We start from the raw sequence: 20,480 nt of genomic DNA, 5'->3' as shown, positions 1-20,480 counted from the left end.
GGCTAGGAGTCAAATCAGAGCTGTAGCTGCCTGTCTATACCACAGCCACAGCAACTCGGGATCCGAGCCGTGTCTGCGACCTACACCACAGCTCACAGCAATGTTGGATCCTTAACCCATTGAGTGAGGCCAGGGATCGAACCAGCATCCTCATGGATACTAGTCAGATTCGTTACCACTGAGCCACAATGGGAACTCCCTCTGACTTAACATTTTTAAAAGATTACTCTAGGAGTTCCCGTCTTGGCGTAGCGGAAACAAATGACTAGGAACCATGAAGTTGCGGGTTCAATCCCTGGCCTCAATCGGTGGGTTAGGGATCCGGAGTTGCTGTGAGCTGTGGTGTAGGTCACAGACACAGCTCGGATCTGGCTTTGCTGTGGTTCTGGTGTAGGCCGGCAGCAATAGCTCTGATTTGACCCCTAGCCTGGGAACCTCCGTATGCCACAGGTACAGCCCTAAAAAACAAAAGACAAAAAAAAAAAAAAAAAAAAGAAGATTAGTCTAGTTGTAAGTGGACAGTAGGTTGCAGAGGGATCCCATGGAAGCAAGGAGAACCAGTAGGAACTATTGCAGACTGTCAGCTGAGAGGTGATGGTGGCTTGATGTGGTGTCGTGGCCCTGGAGACACATTTTGGATGTAGAACATGATTAGATGTGGTAGTCGTCTCCATGCACGACTCTCATGCTTCTGTTTTGAGAAACTGGGTGAATAGTGGTGCCATGGATGGAGATATGGAGTCTGCAAGCAGAGAAGCTTTGGCGTTTGAAGGAGGAAATCCAGAGCTCAGACTTGGGTCTGTCCATTAGACATCTAAGTGGTCAGGGGGGCAGTTGTAGAAATGAGATGGAAGAGAAGAAGTTGGGCTGAAGTTAATTAACCAGAGTTATTAGCACATGGAGAATAATTAGACAGGAGGGACACTTTGTATCTACTTCCCTGGGAGTTTTGCACCAGAGCGAAGGTCCTTCATGCTGCCTTGAGGAAAGTGGTCAGGGATGAGGGTCCCAGGACACCCTTTTCACAGGAGTGAGGACTCTTGGGTTCCTGCGGGGTCAGGACTGTGCACAAGCAGTGATTCAGTTGGGGCAGGGAAGTTTCTTTTCTCCACGGGACCTTTCCTAGGATTGTTCTAAATTCCATTGATTATTTTTTTTGCCTTTCCCTGGAAACAACTACTTTTTATGTAAGCCCTCTCAGAAAGTGACGAATCATGGAAAAATTCTCTTGGATCTGGATTCTGCAAAAGCCGAGGTGGTGCATCTTGCTCTGTGGTGTCGAGGCCATCCCTGAGGACCACTAGAGGCAAAAGATCTGGAAAATGGATGCAGGTGGCCAGGCTGAGTCCTGGCCACGCGTCACTCCTAAGAAACCATACATGGCTTCACGTGACATGAAGGGAGGGCAGTGGGGGCACTCAGTCATGTCTGATATCCTAGTCAGGAAGCAAAGAATTGGAAAAGGAGGAGAAAATGTCATTTCTCTAGGGCGGGAGAACACAGTGTGCTTCTCCACCTTCCAGAACAAAAGTTTCCTGCCCGGAACTCCGCTCTCTGCTGTGACTGAGCTCTCTGGGAAGGAAGTTATGACCTGACCCCAGGGACCCTCCAGAGGATATTCCTCCTGCCATCATTCTTGACTTTAGAGGACACATTTGGGGAAGCAGGGCTTCCTGGGCTACTTGACCAGGGATGAAGTGTTTTTTTTTGTTTGTTTGTTTTTTGTTTTTGACCGTGCCCACAGCATGCAGAAGTTCCTGGGCTAGGATCAAACTGGTGCCCCAGCAGTGACAATGCTGGATCCTGAACCCACTAGGCCACCAGGGAACTCCTCAGGGGCAAAGTCCTCTCTCCTGCTTCTGCTCCTCATCGCTTTATTTCCTCCCTTCTCACCCCTATCCTTTATCATATCTTTCTTTCCAGACTCTCTTCCTCGCAATGGGATGAAGTAGCGTGTAGGGCTGATGGTGTTGGTCATAGCTGTAGAATGATGATGGCAGGAACAGCGAGTGAGGAAGGAGCAGAGATGCTTCTATACACACTGACCCAGGAAGTACCTCTTCAAGCTCCAAGGCTTGGATACTCACTATTCAAGGAGGAAGCACAGGGTGGAGATGAACCTCTGGTGGCAAAGAAAAGGGGAGCCCCTGTCTCCATCCCACCAGCACATTTGCTAGAAAGCAACTTTTTTTTTTGTCTTTTGTCTTTTTAGGGCTGCACCCTCGGCATATGGAGGTTCCTAGTCTAGGGGTCTAATCAGATCTGTAGCTGCCAGCCTACATCATAGCCACAGCAACTTGGGATCCTTAACCCACTGAGCAAGGCCAGGGATCGAACATGCAACCCCATGGTTCCTAGTAGGATTCGTTTCTGCTGAGCCATGACGGGAACTCCTAGAAGGCAACTTTTAAGGTGATATGTTGACACGACAGTTGTCAAGATTATAAAGAAGAGAGATTAATGGAGTTCTTGTTGTGGCTCAGTGGGTTAAAGGACCTGACATTGTCTCTGTGAGGATGTGGGTTGTATCCCTGGCCTCGCTCAGTGGGTAAGGATCTGGTGTTGCCACACGCTGTGGTGTAGCTCGTAGATGTGCCTCGGGTCCTGCGTTGCTGTGGCTGTGGCGTAGGCCGGCAGCTGCAGCTGCAATTAGACTCCTAGCTTAGCCTGGGAACTTTCATATGCTGCAGGCATGGCCCTAAAAAGGAAAAAAAAAAAATTAGAGAGATTAGTGGAAGTGATGCAGAAAGCACACGCATCACCTTAGAGAGAAGGTAGTTGATGGGAGTTCCTGTTGTGGCTCAGTGGTTAACGAATCTGACTAGGAACCATGAGGTGGAGGATTTGAGCCCTGGCCTTGCTCAGTGGGTTAAGGATCCGGTGTTGCCGTGAGCTGTGGTGTAGGTTGCAGACACGGCTTGGATCCCACGTTGCTGTGGCTGTGGTGTAGGCCGGCGGCTACAGCTCCGATTAGACCCCTAGCCTGGGAACCTCCACATGCTGTGGGATCAGCCCTAGAAAAGACCAAAAAAAAAAAAAAAAAAAAAAAAAAAAGAGAGAGAGAGAAGGTAGTTGACACGACGTGGCTCCTGGGGGGTCCCCCTCCCAGCCTGGGTGCTTCTCCCTAAGGTTAAAACCCAAACCCCTCTGGGGATGAGACACTGTCATGAATTGGGAGGCAAGGCTAAGGCTGTTGAAAATGGAACCATGGAGGTTTCTCTGGGGAATATAGTGACCCAGGAGTGGCTGGCCCAGGAGCTCTGGATGGTAAAAGCACGCCTCCTCTTTTTCTGCACTTCTTACTTGTTTTATGGAGTTAATGCAATAACCCCGGACAAACACTCCAATGGCTTCTCATCCTTCCAAAGTTCCTACCATGAACCGGACTATCATGTAACACTGTACCTGACTCAGTCTCCCAGTACTTCTGCTATGCTCTTCCTCTTCCCTCTGTTCCAGTCACCCTGGCCTCATGCTGTTCCTTGAAGTTGCCAGCACATTAAGCCTCAGGGTCTTTGCATTTGCAGTTCCCTTTGCTTGGAAAGCTCTTCTCTCAGAGACCCGTGTGGCTCAGCCCCTTATTCAGGCCGCTGTTCTAACGCCACCTTAACAGAAGAGCTGTCTCCAGACATCCAACCAGAATCATACCCCCTTCATCTGCTCTCCATCCCTTCCCCTGCTTAATTTTTCTTCATAGCTCTTTGTCACCCCTGTAACATACTATGTATCTATCTTCTTGTTTCTTGTCTGCCTTCCCCCATTTGAATGTAAGTTCTCTTTACTACTGCATTCCAAAGCCTAAAACGGCATCTGGCACATGGAGGAATTCAATAAATATTTGTTGAGTGAGTGAATGAATGACTAAATCTGATGGGACTAGAGGTTTTGGTGACTCATTAGCATTGACATGTAATCTGCAGAGTGCATGTTTGTCACATTTATCAACATTTTCTTTAAATTAAATCCATTCTCTGCTGATCTTGTCTCATCAGTGCAAGAAACCTCTTCAATGTTGGGCCAAGAGCCAGGTGATTCCTGGAAAGATGAGCAGGACCGGCCAGCACGGTGATGCTTCAGCTGGACCCTTGATGCTGAGAAGAGGCGCCACACGGGGTTTGGACCGGATGCTTGAGGTCGCAGCCACTTGAGGGGCTTGTGCTGCCCCTTCCTGCAGTGGAATCTAGTGCCACCCACAATCTTAGTTTTCGCAGTTATAAAATGGGGATAGAAATAGGACCATTAAATATGAAAATATTATGAAAGCATTTTCACATCTGTCACTGATATTGGCTGGCTGTCCTTGGGACTTAATTTCCCAAGTTCCAGCCTAGTACCTTTTGCATCCATCAAACATGCTGGGAAGAGCTAAGAGTGAAGAGTTCTCCTTGGGGTGGGCCATCTCTCTGAGGACGGTAAGTTTTCAATCAACCACGCTAAATGCTGTTGGCTCAGCTCCCACCCAGACTTTTTCTTACATGGTGGGGGTGCAGTAGAGAGGGGATCGTAGGCAGCAAAAAGGAGTGAAAAGTTGCTCCCCCAACCCTGATCAAGAGACTATTATTGGAGTTCCCGTCGTGGTGTAGTGGTTAACAAATCTGACTAGGAACCATGAGGTTGCAGGTTCAATCCCTGGCCTCGCTCAGTGAGTTAAGGATCTGGCGTTGCTGTGAGCTGTGGTGTGGGTCTCAGATGCAGCTTGGATCTGGAGTTGCCGTGGCTGCGGCATAGGCCGGCGGCTACAGCTCCGATTCGACCCCTAGCCTGGGAACCTCCATGTGCCACGGGTGCGGCCCTAGAAAAGGCAGAAAGACAAAAAAAAAAAAAAAAAGAGGCTATTATTTATTCAACATTTATTGAGCACCTATTATGTGTCAGGCTCTGTTCCAGGCACCAGGGGTCAGTAGTGAGCCAGACAGCACGGAAATTCCGAACATTTTTCACCTGTTATGTCCTGACTAATTCCACACTAGATTAGTTTCAGGTTTCCTTAAAGTAGGGGCCAGAGGGCTTTTCCCCTCCATCCTCAATCCCTGCCCTCTGGTTTTGTTTTTTTTCTTTCTTTCTTTTTTAGTTCCCAAGGCATATGGAAATTGCCAGGCTAGGGTCTAATCGGAGCTACAGCTGGTGACCTACACCATAGCCACAGCAACACTGGATCTTTAACCCACTGAGTGAGGCCAGGGATTGAAACTGCCTCCTCATGGATATTAGTCGGATTCGTTCCCCCTGCCCTCTGTTAATGACAGCTTTGGAGGAGCTCTTTTCCTAGGGCAAAATGTCAGGCTCAGCAGGGATAATGCCAAGGCTTCTGAGGCTGGAGGCGATACCTCCTCTGGGGTCACTCTCTCCCACAGCTTCCTCAAGGAGTTTTATAAAGAGTGGTGAGCTCTGGGCTGAGTCTGGCTGACTCACCTAGAGCAAATCGTAGCTGAGTTTGGACTGGTTCCCTCTGCCCCGCCTCTACCACCCTCTCAGTCTCTCTCTCTAATTCCCTAGCTCAACCTTGGGCACCAGCTTGAGCCCTCTTGAAATTTCCCAGCTGCTGATTCTGTGTCCAAGTTCCTAATCCCCAGGCTTGCTTTTGCTCAGAGCTCAGGAGCCCAGGTCTAGAGTACCTGAGAAATAAAACCATGGCTGATGATCTTCAGGAGTCCCAAAGAGCCCTGCTGAAATGGAGACAGCCCAGGCCCCAGGATGGCACAAAGAGGCCTGGAGTGTGAACCTGCTGCTCCTACTTGTTTGCTGTGTGATGTCAGGTAAGTCACTTTCCTTCTCTGGGCTCAAGTTACTTGTTTGTTCATCCGTCTGCACACCCATCCAATATGCCCTTTGTCTACTCCCCATATCCTGGCAGTGTTTAGGGGCCTTCACAGTCTGAGCCATCTAGGAGGGAGCCGGCTGAAAGGTTCTGCTTCCTGAACTGCTCTTAGTCTGCCCCGGTTGCCCAGTCCTTCACACACCACACCTGGAGCTGCAGCTGGTCTCCGGTGCCAGGTGGGCTGGCAAGGACCCACTCAGGGCCCCTGAGTACGAAGAAGCTCTGTCTTGCCTAGAATTTCCTGGTGTTAAAAGACTCAAGGGTTTTGGAAGGTCTCTCAGCCCTTGAGTTATTCCGCTCTAAACTTGGGGGTGGGGGAGGGGCACTGAGAAGCAGGTTAAAATGAGAACCTGGGAAGGCGAGCTGACCTACAGAGGCTCAAAGGGTAGCCCTCTGGATGGACAGCACAGGGAAGAAAAGGAAAGAATTCTGAAGAAGAGAAAAAAGAAGAAGAAAAATCTGTAGGAGTTGAAGTCAGGAGAGACCTGGCAGGGGTCACAGGCAGATGGTTTGACTCAGGAGAGGGAACTGGAATTTGTTGCTGCCTTTGGTGGCCAGACTTTAGCGGAGAGCACAGCATGGACGCATTGGGCGTGTGTCCTGTTCCATCAGTTGACCATGGCACTTAGTTCGGGTGACAGTATGTGCCTCGGGAGCCGTCTATCAGAGTGAATTCCAGGACTTGGGCTGGAGCTTTGGGGAAGAGAGTTGATCTTTCCCCATTTGACTTGTGTCTGGGAAGATGAAGGCTTGGATGTGCTGGGAGTCATTTTACTGTAGCTGTGATATTTGAGATTGAAGTTAACCAGGAGGAGGGCAGAGCAGAGGCTGAGCTGGACCAGTGCCATTCTTTGAGCCACTTAGAATGCTTTGCCTGAATATACCCAACCCTGGGACTTTTTAGTTTCATGGACCCTTTTTCTTTTTGCTTGTGTGTGTCCAATTAGTCACGTGTGTGTGTGTGTGTGTGTGTGTGTGTGTGTGGTGTGTGTGTGTGTGGTGTGTGTGTGTGTGTGGTGTGTGTGTGTGTGTGTGGTGTGTGTGTGTGTGTGTGGTGTGTGTGTGTGTGTGTGTGGTGTGTGTGTGTGTGTGTGTGCTGCTTCCTGAAACCAAAAAGTCCTACCCAATATAGAACCCATGATAAAATTCATCTTTATAAAGACCAGTATGATAGGGCTTCAGGGAAGAGTCCTCAAGAGATCATTAGAACTCGGCCATATGGTGACTCAGTGGTGTTTATCAGCTGATGACTGCAGTCTTGTCCAGTGGGGCCCCACTGATCTGGTAATTGACATCCTGGGAGGCACAGGAGAGCTGCTTTATGGCCCCATTTACATAGTCCAGAGAAAAGGGATTAATTAACTACCAAGTCTGAGATGACATTTCCTGGCAAGCTGGCGAGGGGGTGGGTGCTGAGGTCTCCAAATGTGGCAGATGAGGATGAAGATGGGACAGAATTGAATACTAGAATGTACTGTATAGAATTTGAAGTTTTTTTTTTTTTTTTTTTTTTTTTGGTCTGCACCTGTGGCATATGGAGGTTCCCAGGCTAGGGGTTGAATCAGAGCTGTAGCTGCTGGCCTATATCACAGCCACAGCAACTCGGGATCCTTAACCCACTGAGCGAGGCCAGGGATCAAACCCACAACCTCATGGTTCCTAGTCAGATTCGTTTCCACTGTGCCATGACAGGAACTCCTAGAATTGGTGGTTTTTGGATGTGGACTCAGAGCAGAACTGAAGTTATCTTGATAGTAAATGGTCTGGAGTTCCCGTCGCGGCTCAGTGGTTAACTAACCCATCTAATATCCATGAGAATGCAGATTCAATGCCTGGCCTCGCTCACTGGATTAAGGATCCAGCATTGCCACGAGCTGTGGCATAGGTAGAAGATGTGGCTTGGATCTGGTGTTGCTATGGCTGTGGCATAGGACGGCCGCAACAGCTCCGATTAGACCCCATATGGGAACCTCCATATGCCGTGAGTGCAGCCCTAAAAAGACAAAAGACAAAAAAAAAAAGTAAATGGTCTATAGTTCTCATTCAGAGGAGAACCTTGTTGTCCTCAATTTCTTTGCTACCTGAATAAATGATCCTCAATTTCTATATGTTCCAATTTTCATATAATTTTCACTTATGTAACTATACATTGATGTTTTTTTCCTTCTTTTTATGTCTGCACCTGCAGCATATGGAAATTCCTGGGCTAGGGGTCAAATCAGAGCTGCAGCTGCTGGCCTGCACCCAGTTTGCAGCAGCGCTGGATCCTTGACCCACTGAGCGAGGCCAGGGATTGAACCCGCATCCTCACAGAGACAACGTCGGGTCCTTAACCTGCTGCGCCACAACAGGAATTCCTACACATTGGTGTTTGGAAATAGGTACTTCATCTATCAGCTGATGGATTTTGCGTTGCCTCTTGGTAGCTGCTTGCTGCCTGCTGCTGCTACCTTGGGGTGGGGGCACAAGAATTGTTATGGTGGAGTTGGCTTCCTTTCTCTCGATGTGCCAAGGGGACCTCAAATCCCCTGGATACTTGGGGCCTGGAGCTTGCCTGTTGATATCAGATTGCTGAACAGGGTGAGTGCTCCCCCTCCCCTCCTGTGGTCCTTGCATCTGGTGTGGATGGGGAAGTTCAGTGGCGGGTGATTCTAGATGATGGCAAGGGTGGTTTTCTGGCTGGGGACGCTGGAGATTTTGCCTGGAAGTTGGAGGTTTTGCCCATCTGTAGTAGTGGAGAAGGTGCGGGGGAGAGGTGGTGGAATCATGGAATAAGAGCCACGGCCTGGACCTCCCCAGACCCCATGGAGCAACAGGGGGGATACCTATGAAGGCTTGCCCCTGCCAAGACCCAAGGCAGGTGTAATGCCTGTGGTCTTTTTGCAAGTATAAAACTGATGCTTAATAACCCCTTACGTCACTGATTTCCCTAGGAGACTCAGTTACTCTAATTATCACTAGAGGGCAGGAGAGACTTCTTTAGCAAGAGAGCAGGCTTCCAGCTGGGGCTACCACTTCCCCATAGATTGGGCCTGAGTTGCCTAATGCCTCCCCCCCACCGAGCACAGAGAAAATGAGTATATTGTATGTCGCACTAGGGTAAACTGAAGGAGATTTGGGGATACCTATTTGGGCTTAGTGAAAAAAATGCACATCTTTTTTTTTTTCATGTTTTATCGTTATAGTAAGATACAAAGTAAACTAGTAATATTGAATTTGGATAAAATACAAAATAAATATTTTCAAATATACTATTATTAAACATGAGCTTGCTCCTACTAACATTTATTTATTTATTTATTTATTTATTTATCTTTTGTCTTTTTAGAGCGGCACCCATGACACATGGAAGTTCCATGGCTAGGGATTGAATCGGAGCTACAGCTGCTGGCCTATGCCAGAGCCACAGCAACGCGGGATCCAAGCTGCGTCTGTGACCTACACCACAGCTCACGGCAATGCCGAATCCTTAACCCACTGAGCGAGGCCAGGGATTGAACCCACTCAGGGTACTAGCTGAGTTCATTACCCACTGAGCCACGACGGGAACTCCCATATCTTTTTATATATAATTTTGAACTGAAATGGCAGCATTAAATTTCTGATTGAGATTTTTAATGATTTCCTGGAATTCTTGATAATCATCATTGACAAGAAAATTCATTCATAGAAACTGGTGATAAAAAATGACAAAAAACTTTAACCACTCAAATATTTACAGCTGTTGAAATTATGGTTAAAGACTATAAGCCTTTTCTTTTCTTCCATTGACAAATGAAGTGTTAAAATTTCTTGTGATAAGGCATTGGATTTAGTATCCATCAGATCTCTTGGATTTGAGCATACTGAGATAATGACGAAGCATTAATTTGCAGCACACACATGCATTTTTAGAGCAGTCACCTCGCAGCCAGGCTGGACGTAACTAAAAAAAGCTTGGCTGCTGCAAGAGATAAGAAGTGGCCCATATATGTAGAGTAACCATTGTCCTGATTTGTCCTGAAAGGGTTCTGATTTATGCTTTCTGACTTGACATGACTATTCATAGCATCTTCTTTCACTCAAAAAAAAAAAAAAGGAGTTCCTGTCATGGCGCAGTGGTTAACGAATCCGACTAGGAACCATGAGGTTGCGGGTTCGATCCCTGCCCTTGCTCAGTGGGTTAACGATCCGGCGTTGCTGCGAGCTGTGGTGTAGGTTGCCAGACTCGGCTTGGATCCCGTGTTGCTGTGGCTCTGGCGTAGGCCGGCGGCTATGGCTCCGATTCGACCCCTAGCCTGGGAACCTCCATATGCCGCAGGAGCGGCCCAAGAAATAGCAAAAAGACAAAAAAAAAAAAGAAAAAAGTCCATGCGTTTGGTGTTGTTGATACACATAACATGGATAAATCTCAAAAATATTATTCTGAGTGAAAGAAGCCAGATGAAAGAAAGTACACACACAAAAGATGATTGATTCCATTTATTTGAAATTCTAGAACAGGCACAACACATTTGCAGTGATGGAGAGCAGATGAATAGTTGTCTGAGGCAGCAGTGGGGGTAGAGAGAGGGGGGAATAACTGCAAAGGGGTACCTAGGAAATTTGGGGTAATGGCACAGATTTCTGTCTTGGTTGCAGCAGTGGTTACCCTGGTGGATCACCTGTGTTAACAACTGTCAACACTCGTAGTACTGTGCATTTATAAAATAGGTGCATTTTATTATATGTAAATGATACTTCATTCAAGTTGATTTTATTTATTTATTTATCCTTTTCAGGACCACACCCGAAGCATATGGAAGTTCCCAGGCTAGGGGTCTAATTGGAGCTGTAGCCACTGGCCTACATCATAGCCACAGCAACACAGGATCTGAGCCGTCTCTTTGACCTACACCACAGCTCACAGCTATGCTGGATTCTTAACCCACTGAGCGAGGCCAGAGATCGAACCTGCACCCCCATGGATCCTTGTTGGGTACGTTAACCACTGAGCCAGGAAGGGAACTCCTTTAGTTGATTTTTAAAAATAAAGTGTACCAGTTTGGACAATAAATTGCATGGCTTCTATAACTATTTGTGGAGAGATTCAGCACTGCCATCTGATGCTGTGCCCACCAGGAGCCCCCTCCTGCTCTCCTTGTCCTGCCCCCATCCCTTGGCGGGCACTTTGCAGTTCCTGCACACACATGCCTCCTGGTCCACACTCTGTAGTTGGTGGCCAGGGGACATGTGCAGGTGGTGGAGGGCCCCCCCCCCCCCGAATGATTGGGGAAAGATCATTGTCCTTGCGGCCAAAAGGGTCGAACTTGAGGGGGGTGGCCCTCCAAGGAGATCTATAGGCCAAGCTCTCCCCAGGAGTGACCAGCCCATGTGCTGTAGCTGCCCACTCACTTCAGGGCTGTGGGCATCACCATACCACTTTCTTCATACCCATGGCCCGCTGGAGGCACTCCCACTAGAAAGCTCTGGCCTTGGGAGTGTCACTATGCCAGTCCCTAAGGCTTACTCATGAGGCAGAAAGGAGGAAGATATTATGGAAAGGAAATAAACCAACACCCACTTCTGGCCCCAGAAAGAAGATAAAGAGTGGGAGGGGGAAGGAGGAGAGAAAGAACAGTCAGAAACATGGGTCTTAAGGAGTTCCTGTTGTGGCACAGCAGAAATGAATCTGACTAGGAACCATGAGGTTGCGGGTTCAATCCCTGGCCTCAATCAGTGGGTTAAGGATCCAGCATTGCCATGAACTCTGGTGTAGGTTGCAGATGCAGCTTGGATCTGGTGTGGCGTAGGCTGTGATGTAGGCTGGTGGCTGTAGCTTCAAGTGGCCCTAGGCATGACAAAAAAAAAAAAAAAAAAAAAAAAAAAAGCAGCCATGGACAATACAGAAGTGAATGACTCTAGTTGTATTCCAGTACAACTTTATCTGTGGATGCTGACATTTGAATTCACATAATTTTCTTTTTCTTTTTTGTCTTTTTAGAGCCACACCTGTGGCATAAGGAGGTTCCCAGGCCAGCGGTTGAATTGGAGCTGTAGCTGCTGGCCCACACCACAGCCACAGTAATGTGGGATATGAGCCTTGTCTGTGACCTACACCACAGCTCATGGCAATGCTGGATCCTTAACTCACTGAACAAGGCCAGGGATGGGACCCGCATCCTCATGAATACCAGTCGGATTTGTTAATCACTGAGCCATGATGGGAACTCCGAATTCATGTAATTTTCATGTGTCACAAAATATGATGCTTCTTGTGCTTTTTTCCAACCACTTAAAATGTAAAAAACATTCTTAGCTCACGGGGCCTTACAAAACAGACGGTGGGCTGGATTTGGCTGGTCAGGCACAGCTTGCCATCTGCTGATTTAGAGAGATGTGTTTATTGCGGGGATACTGAGGGTACAGGGCTTCTGGAAAGGGGTGGTCCTTGGTTGCAACATATTTAAAGAGGCCATGCATGACCTTTAGCTTTACCAAGATGTTTTCAGTTCCTGTTTGTTTTGCACGTAACTCAGAAATTCTCGCTGCCCCTGAAGGAGCGAATATATTTTAACTTTGTTCCCCATCCGGAATATACAAATGTGTTATCTGACTTTCAGTCATTTGATTTTGACCTTCAAATAGGTCTTCAGAAATCATGTGGCATGACATATATAAAATAATAAAAGGGGGCCATGAATTGACATAAAAATGTGTTAGGAACCAAAGATTCTGAGTAACCAAATTCTCCTTTGTGGTCTATAAACAGGTGTGTATCTGATTGAATAAAGTCCAGAACGGGGCCCTCTTCAGGTACCATGGTAGGGAACCAATTCGACCCTGGACCGAGAGTCCATTGCAGTCACTCCCCCTGGTACTCAAAGCAGGCCGGTCAGGTATGCTGTGTCCATGTGGGAAGGGCTGGAAGAGGGCCTGTTTCTGGGCATGCGTGATGCCTGACACATGCATGTCTTAGTTCAGCCTGCATTCAGCTGTGTCCACAGCCAACTCTGCTTTTTGCTTCCTGTCTCCTCCCTCTTGGGCCCCATGGCTCCCTCTCTTTCTGCACCCCTGGATCCCTTCTTCCCATACTCCCTTCTCCTCCTCCTTGTCACACACACAGTCATTTTTGTTTTGTTCTGGGGTATTTTTCTGACATCAGGAATTGGTCCCCCAGGGTGGTACTATGGCACACGTGTGGTCCTCCCGCCCTGCCCCTTGTTGGGGGCTCGCCTATGCCCACTAATTGTGAATTGAGCCGGGGATGTGGGGAAGTGGCAGGTTGGCTCAGGAATAGTGAAGCTGGCTAGCATCCCTGGCTCCCTTCATTTGCTCCCCAGTTGGAAGCCAGCCTTCTGATCTGCTCCCAGGATGGTGTGGCCATCAGAGGGCTGGCCGCCCTGACCTCTTCTCTGTTCCCTTCCCTCACTCTTTTGTTCTTTCCATCACGAGCTGTCTTCTCTGCATAGTCAACAGATCCTAATTGTGGGTTCTGAGGCCTGCCTCCCCTCAGGGGCTGTGTTGGGCTGTGCGAGTCCCTCCAGGACCTAGAACAGGGCCAAGTGCAGAGTGAGCCTTGATAATATTTATTGGCTAGAATTGAATCCACAGTTCACTTGTGGGATCTGTCCAGTCTGGCGGGAACCTGGGCGTTTTAGCCAGCCCCTGCTACCTGTCCTCAAGGGACCTCAGCCATTGAGGATGCCTGTGGGTCACTGTACCCCAGAATACCCTGCCATGACTACTAACAGGGCATCTGGGGTGAGGAATGCTGGGGACCCAGGAGGGGGCCCTGTAACACCACAGGTGGAGGGGGAAGGAGACGGGGATGGGGACAAGGTCAGGGCTACACAAAGGGACTCCGGGAGTTCCTGTTGTGGCTCAGCAGTAATGAACCTGCCTAGTATCCATGAGAATGTGGGTTCGATCCCTGGCCTTGCTCAGTAGGTTGAGGATCCGGTGTTGCTGTGAGCGTGGTTCAGGTGGCAGACACAGCTCGGATCTGGCATTGCTGTGGCTGTGGCTCTGGCTGTGGTGTAGGCTGGCAGCTATAGCTCCGATTGGACCACTAGCCCAGGAACTTCCATATGCTGCAAGTGCAGCCCTAAAAAAGCAAAAAAAAAAAAAAAAAAAAAAAAAAAGGTACTCTGGCAGGAACATTGCCATGGGGTAGGACAGAGAGAGTAACAAACAAAGTGGGAGGAGGCTGAAGGGTGGTGGTGGTGAGATCCGTGCCCTGGCCTTGGTCCTGGGTTTCCTGCTGGGGCCCTGCCCTGCTGGGGAGAGAAGCTGGCAACCTCTTTCCCAGGGAGAACCATGCTAAGCAGGCAGCAGCGGGAGAGCTCCCCCAGCATTTCTAGGGTCTAAGTATGGAGGCTGAAGACCCAGGCTCCCACCTCTTCTGGGGTCTTACGGGAAGGAGTTTCAACACTCAGATTTCCTTTGCAGAGGGCTCCAGGGAATAATTGCTATGGGAAAGGGCAGTTTTGGGTGGCAGGAAGGGGATTTCTCTGGGGCCCAGTGTTTTGTGGATTGGGTGAGGCACCTGGGAGGTCTTGGAAGATTGGTGGGTGGAGCCACACAGCTTGGCCCATTGAGGTGGCAGGCACCATGCCAGCTTGCGTTGTGGCTGCTGCTTTCATCTTTCCTTCACAAAGGATGATAAAAGGAGACTTTCTGGCAGCAGGATCTCCATGGACACCAAGGGGAAGTTTCACGGCTAGAGCGTGGAAGGGGGTGGATGGGCTTGTCAAGCCATGTACGCTGTAAGAAAGAACTGCGCAAAACGACGAGGTGGGACTCAGGAGGGGGTGTCCAACTCCGCCTGGGGGTGGAGCTCTTGGGAACACCTTCTCAGAGCAAATGGCACTTTTGCAGAAGTGGCTGGGAGGCAGGAGGATGGTAATTTCTTTTTCTTTTATTTTCTTCTTTTTTGGGCCTCACCTGAGGCATATGGAGTATGAGATAGAGGCTCAAACAAGGCCCCTGGGTGTGACCATTTTTGGAGTGGCCGCCCCCAGGGTCAGAGAGTCAGACTGTAGATATCTGGTGGGTGCAGGCCATCCCGAAGGAATGTGGGGGGGCCGGCTCCCACTTAACACCTGCGTTTGCTCTGGACTCACAGCTTCTAAGACAGCAGTGTATTTACCAGTTTATGCCCTGGGAATCCTGGCCCCCGTTCAGGTGTCAGAGGAGATTAATAGCATCAAGATTTGACTTCCTTCTAGGAATGGATGATTTGGGGATGTTGGTTCCTGTGTCAGCAGAGTGGAGATTGGGCTTGTTGAAGCTGGTGTTTTTTTTTTTGAGTAGTTTTTTTTTTTTTTTTTCTTTTTAGGGCCACACCTGCAGCACATGGAGGTTCTTGGGCTAGGGGTCTAATCGGAGCTACAGCTGCCGACCTATACCACAGCCACAGCAACACCAGATCTGAGCCTCGTCTGCCACATACACCACAGCTCAGGGCAACGCTGGATCCTTAACCTACTGAGCGAGACCAGGGATCGAACCCAAAACCCTATGGTTCCTAGTCGGATTCACCTCCTCCACGCTACAACAGGAACTCCCTTGAGTAGTATTTTTTGTTTTATTTTATGGCCGCACCTGTGGAATATGGAAGTTCCCAGGCTAGGGGTTGAATCAGAGCTGCAGCTGCTGGCCTGTGCCACAGCCACAGCAATGCAGGATCCTAGCCATATCTACAACCTATGCCACAGCTTGTGACAATGCTGAATCTTTAACCTACTGAGTGAGGCTAGGGAGCGAACTCACATCCTCATGGAGACTATGTCAGGTTCTTAACCCGCTGAGCACAATGGGAACTCCAGCTTTGAGAAGTTTTAGAGAATGGTAGTAACTGGCAATCTTTTAAGAGTTCCTGTTCTGGACATCTCAAAGTGGGATGCATGATGCTGTGCTGAGGGTAAGTCAAGTTAGGACAACTATAGACCATCTTCCTAGAGCATCAATTTGATGTGGATTATTTGTGGGGAATACCACTCCCACTTATGTCTATGAAAACAAATATATGTATAGGAGTAGAATGCAAAATTTGCAGAAATGTATAAGTGAAGAGGGAGCCCTGATAGAACTCTCGAGTTTCAAAAGCATATTCGTGGAGTTCCTGTTGTGGCTCAGAGGAAACGAATCTAAGTAGTAGATCTAAGTAGTAGTATCCATGAGGATGCAGGTTTGATCCCTGGCCTCACTAAATGGGTTAAAGATCCAGTATTTCATGAGCTGTGGTGTAGATCACAGATGCAGCTTGGATCTGGCCTTGCTGTGGCTGTGGCTGTGGCCAGCAGCTGTAGCTTCGATTCGACCCCTAGCCTGGGAACTTCCATATGCTGTGGATGAGGCCCTAAAAAGCAAAAACAAACAAACAAACAAACAAAAACAAAAGAGCATATTCAGGCTGTCCTCCCAGACCCTTGAGATTTGCCTCTGCTCTGGGTGCTGTCACTCTCTCCACATTTTACAAAGGACGTCTTACAAACTAAGTCCAGAGAGGTGGGTCAGTAACTTGCCTAAGTGATAGCACAGAATGAGAAGTAGGGGTGGGGGAGTTCCCTTTGTGGCACAGCCATTGACAAACCCGACTAGGATCCATGAGGACGAGGGTTTGATCCCTGGCCTTGCTCAGTTGTTTAAGGATCTGGTGTTGCCTTGAGCTGTGGTGTAGGTCGCAGATGCAGCTCAGATCCCGCATTGCTGTGACTGTGGTGTAGGACGGCAGCTGTAGCTCTGATTTGACCCCTAGCCTGGGAACCTCCATATGTTGCAGATGTGGCTCTAAAAAGCTAAAAAAAAAAAAAAAAAAAAAAAAAAAAAAAGAAGAAGAAGTAGGGGTGGGACTGGAATCCACGCAGCCAGACTCTGCATTTAGCATGCTGTGTGCTGCATGAAAGTCAATCTCCAGTGTCATGTTTTAGTATTTTGTTAGTATTTTGGTTTCAGTTGTACCATGGGAACCCCCAAATCCTACATGTCAAAGTAGCCTTTCAGCATGTTGGAGGGAATGTAGGGCAGTGGAAAGAAGCCAGGACTGCAAGTCAAGAATTTTATCCTCCAGCAGTTCTCTCAACAATTAAGCTCTGTGACTTTAGGCAAATTGTTCCACTCCCCGGTGCTTGGTCTTCCTTACCTGTAAAATGTGATGACTGTACAAGATACTCTCTAGCAACCTGGCCTTTCACGAAATGGGCAATGCCGCTGGGTTCTTCCTGGCCATTCTAGAGCCTCTGAGGGAGAGGCAGCTTGCAGCCCGATTGGCCACTTCTGCCTCACAGTGACCAAGGAAAGCTGCGGATGGGGCTTGGACGGGGTCTGGAAACTCAATCTTCTACAGGATGTCCTCTGCCTTCATCTGGGGAGCATGCAGCTGTCCTGGTAAAGGTGCTTGTGTGAGGGTTGGGCAGTCTCACAGTACGGGAGAGGAAGAACTAACTGCCTGGTGCTAGCTTTAGGCTGCCACCCTAAAGCTGTCCCCATATCCTGGTTCATTAGCATCTTTCATCTTTGCTGCTTTATCTCTTCTCATCTTGACTGGCTTCCTCTGCTGGCACACAGCCAGCCTGGCTGCCAGCCCAGCAGGGGTGCCACTCACAGCTCCTTGGTCTGCTCCAGAGAGAGAGAGCTATAAGCTTGGCTGGCTGCTGAGCTGGGGAGGGTGTCAGGAGCCTCACCAACCGGTATGCAAATTTTAGTCAACGCCCCTATTTCAGTCTAGGCTCACCTTTATCTTCCCCGTCCTGGGATCTCTCATCCTTGAGTCTCTCTGTTTTTTCATTTCCCCATCCCGGGGATCTTATCCTCGAGTCTCTCTGTTTTTTTGTTTTCTTTTTAGGGCCACACCTGCGGCATATGGAGGTTCCCAGCTAGGGGTCTATTGGAGCTACACATGCCAACTTATGCCACAGCCACAGCAATGCAGGATCCAAGCCACGTCTGTAACCCACATCTCAGCTCACGGCAATGCCAGATCCCCAACCCAATGAGCCAGGCCAGGGATCGAACCCCGCAACCTCATGGTTCCTAGTCAGATTCGTTTCTGCTGTGCCACAACGGGAACTCCATCCTTGAGTCTCTCTGGATCAATTGTTGCCAGGACAAAAATCACATATTTCCCAGCAGGATGGCTTCCTGGCAGGGCAGGCTTAGGGAGGGCCTCTGGGAGAGCCCGGTCATCCTTTCTCCCTCTCTCCTCCCGTTTTCAACCGCATTTCTCACCTTGGCTCAAATTCAGGAGCCTTGCTAGGGTTCAGTGATTGGAACCAACTTCCTTCGTCTTGGCACCCTCACCAACCCCCTGTCTTTGCAGGCACTCTGGCTTCAGCTTTCCCTGCTTTGCTTAGTTAACATTATCCAGCTTCTTACCTCTTTCAAGGTTTTATTAACTTCTCTTGTCCTCCGTCACCTTCATGCCATTCTTTTTGTTCATGTGGACTCATGATGTTTTGTTCCCTCTCTTTTACTTTAGCAGGTGTCAGGAGCTACATGTGTGTCTCAGCCACCTTCCCCCAACCCCCAAGCTTAATGGAAGTCCCAGTCACCATTCTAGACATTCTTTTTTTTGTCTTTTTGTCTTTTTGTCTTTTCTAGGGCCGCACCCACGTCATACGGAGGTTCCCAGGCTAGAGGTCTAATTGGAGCTGTAGCCCCTGGCCTACACCACAGCCACAGCAATGTGGGATCCAAGCCACATCTACAACCCACACCACAGCTCACAGTGTTACAGCAGCTGCCCAGCAGCCCCACGCCACAGTGTATCAGCTCTAGTGACAGCTCTGTGGCTGCAGTGCATCAGCTCTTTTACCCGGCGAGAAACCAAGTGAGCACACAGAGAGTTGGAGAACTCAGATGTATTACGCAGGCGGGCTCAGAGGAGATCCCTCTCAGGAGTCTGAGCCCCGAAGAAGGGTTTCACAAGGTTTTTACGGGCTACTTCTTCCGGGTCCAAGCTTAGCTGGTCAGACCGGAGTGAGATCAGGCAAGGTAGTAGATGTGGGAGCAAGCTTACAGAAGCAGATGTGTGGGGGAGGGATGGTTAGGGGCAGTTGGCTGGACTTTGCTTAGTCTCATGGCCAGGGTCTCTCCTTTCTACCTTTTTATAGGGACATTTTCTCCTACATCGGCAACACGAGATCCTTAGCCTACTGAGCAAGGCCAGGTATCGAACCTGCAACCTCATGGTTCCTAGTTGGATTTGTTAACCACTGAGCCACAAAAGGAACTCCTTTTTCTTTTTTTCATTTTCATTCTAGACATTCTTTCATCTCCACCCATCCTCTGAAACTCTTCTTCTCAAGGACACACATTATTGCCAAGTCCAAAGGTCACTTCCTTGCCCTCATAGTATTGTCTCTCAGCAGCATTCCACAAACGTGACCCCTCCCTTCTTCTTGAACAACTGGCTGCTTTTGACCTTCATGATAAGCGATTCTTCTGACTTGTCTGTTTCATTCCCTGGCTATCTTCATTTCCTTTTGCTAATTCTTCCTCTTCTGAGAATCCCCATGGACTCTTCAGTCCTCTCTTCTCTCCTACTCTTTCCCCAGTGGGTCTCATCTAGTCCTGGGGCTTTAAGTATCTCCTCAAAGCCAGTCCTCCTATCCCTATCTCCAGCTCCAGTATCCCCTGAACTCCAACTTAATGGACATCTCCCTTTGGATGCCTCACAGGTATCAAACTAGAGCTATTTATTTATTTATTTACTGCTTTTTAGGGATGCACCCGTGGCTTATGGAGGTTCCCAGGCTAGGGGTCTAATTGGAGCGACAGATGCCAACCTACACCACAGCCACAGCAATACCAAATCTGAGCCGCATCTGTGACCTACACCATAGCTCATGGCAACGCTGGATCCTTAACCCACTGAGCGAGGCCACGGATTGAACCCGCAACTTCATGGTTACTAGATGGATTCCTTTACACTCTGCCACGATGGGAACTCCACAGACTAGAACTCTTGATTTTCCCGCAAACCTCTTCCTTCCCGATCTTCTCCACCTGAGTAAATGACATGCCCACATTTTTTCAAGACCCAAACTCCAGATCATGCTTCACTCTGTCCTTTCTTCCTCTGCTCCCATTTACTACATCAGCAAGCCCTGTCAGTGCCTCCACAATGTACTTTTGTGTCCACTTCTTTCCAGCTCCACTGCAACTACCCTGTCAAGGCTGCCATCACGTCTTGCTTGGACTGTGCCAATTACCTCCTGATTGTTTTTCCTGCTTCCATCATTGCTCCCCATGTCCCTTGAGTCACTTTCCGTACAGTAGCCAAAATGATTCCATTAAAAATGTCTATCACTGGAGTTCCCGTTGTGGCTCAGTGGAAACGAATCCGACAATATCCATGAGAACGCAGGTTTGATCCCTGGTCTCGATCAGTGGGTTAAGGATCTGGTGTTGCTGTGAGCTGTGGTGTAGGTCGCAGATGTGGCTCGGATCCCGCGTTGTTGTGGTGTAGGCTGGCAGCTAAAGCTCCAATTTGACGCCTCGCCTGGGACCCTCCAGATGCTGCAGGTTCAGCCCTAAAAGGATGAGACAACAACAACAACCAAAAGTCTATCAGGTCCTGAATCATGTAAAGCAGGAATTAAGAAAATACAGCCTGGCTAAACCGCTGGCTAAATCTGGCCTGCCACTTGTTTTTACATTAATCTTAAACCAAGACTGGTGCTAACATCTTGCAAACAAC

At 48.7% G+C, this 20,480-nt stretch overlaps 1 protein-coding gene across 1 annotated transcript in view; it reads left to right on the top strand.

The window, feature by feature from the left end:
- Positions 1-5,521: 5,521 nt before the first annotated feature.
- Positions 5,522-20,480, top strand: part of AMPD3 (adenosine monophosphate deaminase 3) — a 104,874-nt gene continuing 89,915 nt past the window's right edge. Inside the window, exon 1 of the mRNA XM_085012074.1 lies at positions 5,522-5,756. Within this exon, the coding sequence (XP_084868200.1) occupies positions 5,672-5,756 (85 nt within the window). The 5' untranslated portion in view covers positions 5,522-5,671. The remainder of the gene's footprint in view (positions 5,757-20,480) is intronic.

The sequence above is a fragment of the Sus scrofa genome, chromosome 2, assembly GCF_054392235.1.
Source record: "Sus scrofa isolate SSC_HxYL_T2T_F1_AM1 chromosome 2, Sscrofa_HxYL_maternal_Yorkshire_Landrace_v2.0, whole genome shotgun sequence".
Classification (NCBI taxonomy): Eukaryota; Metazoa; Chordata; class Mammalia; order Artiodactyla; family Suidae; genus Sus; species Sus scrofa.
This window is presented reverse-complemented; position numbering and strand designations above follow the sequence as displayed.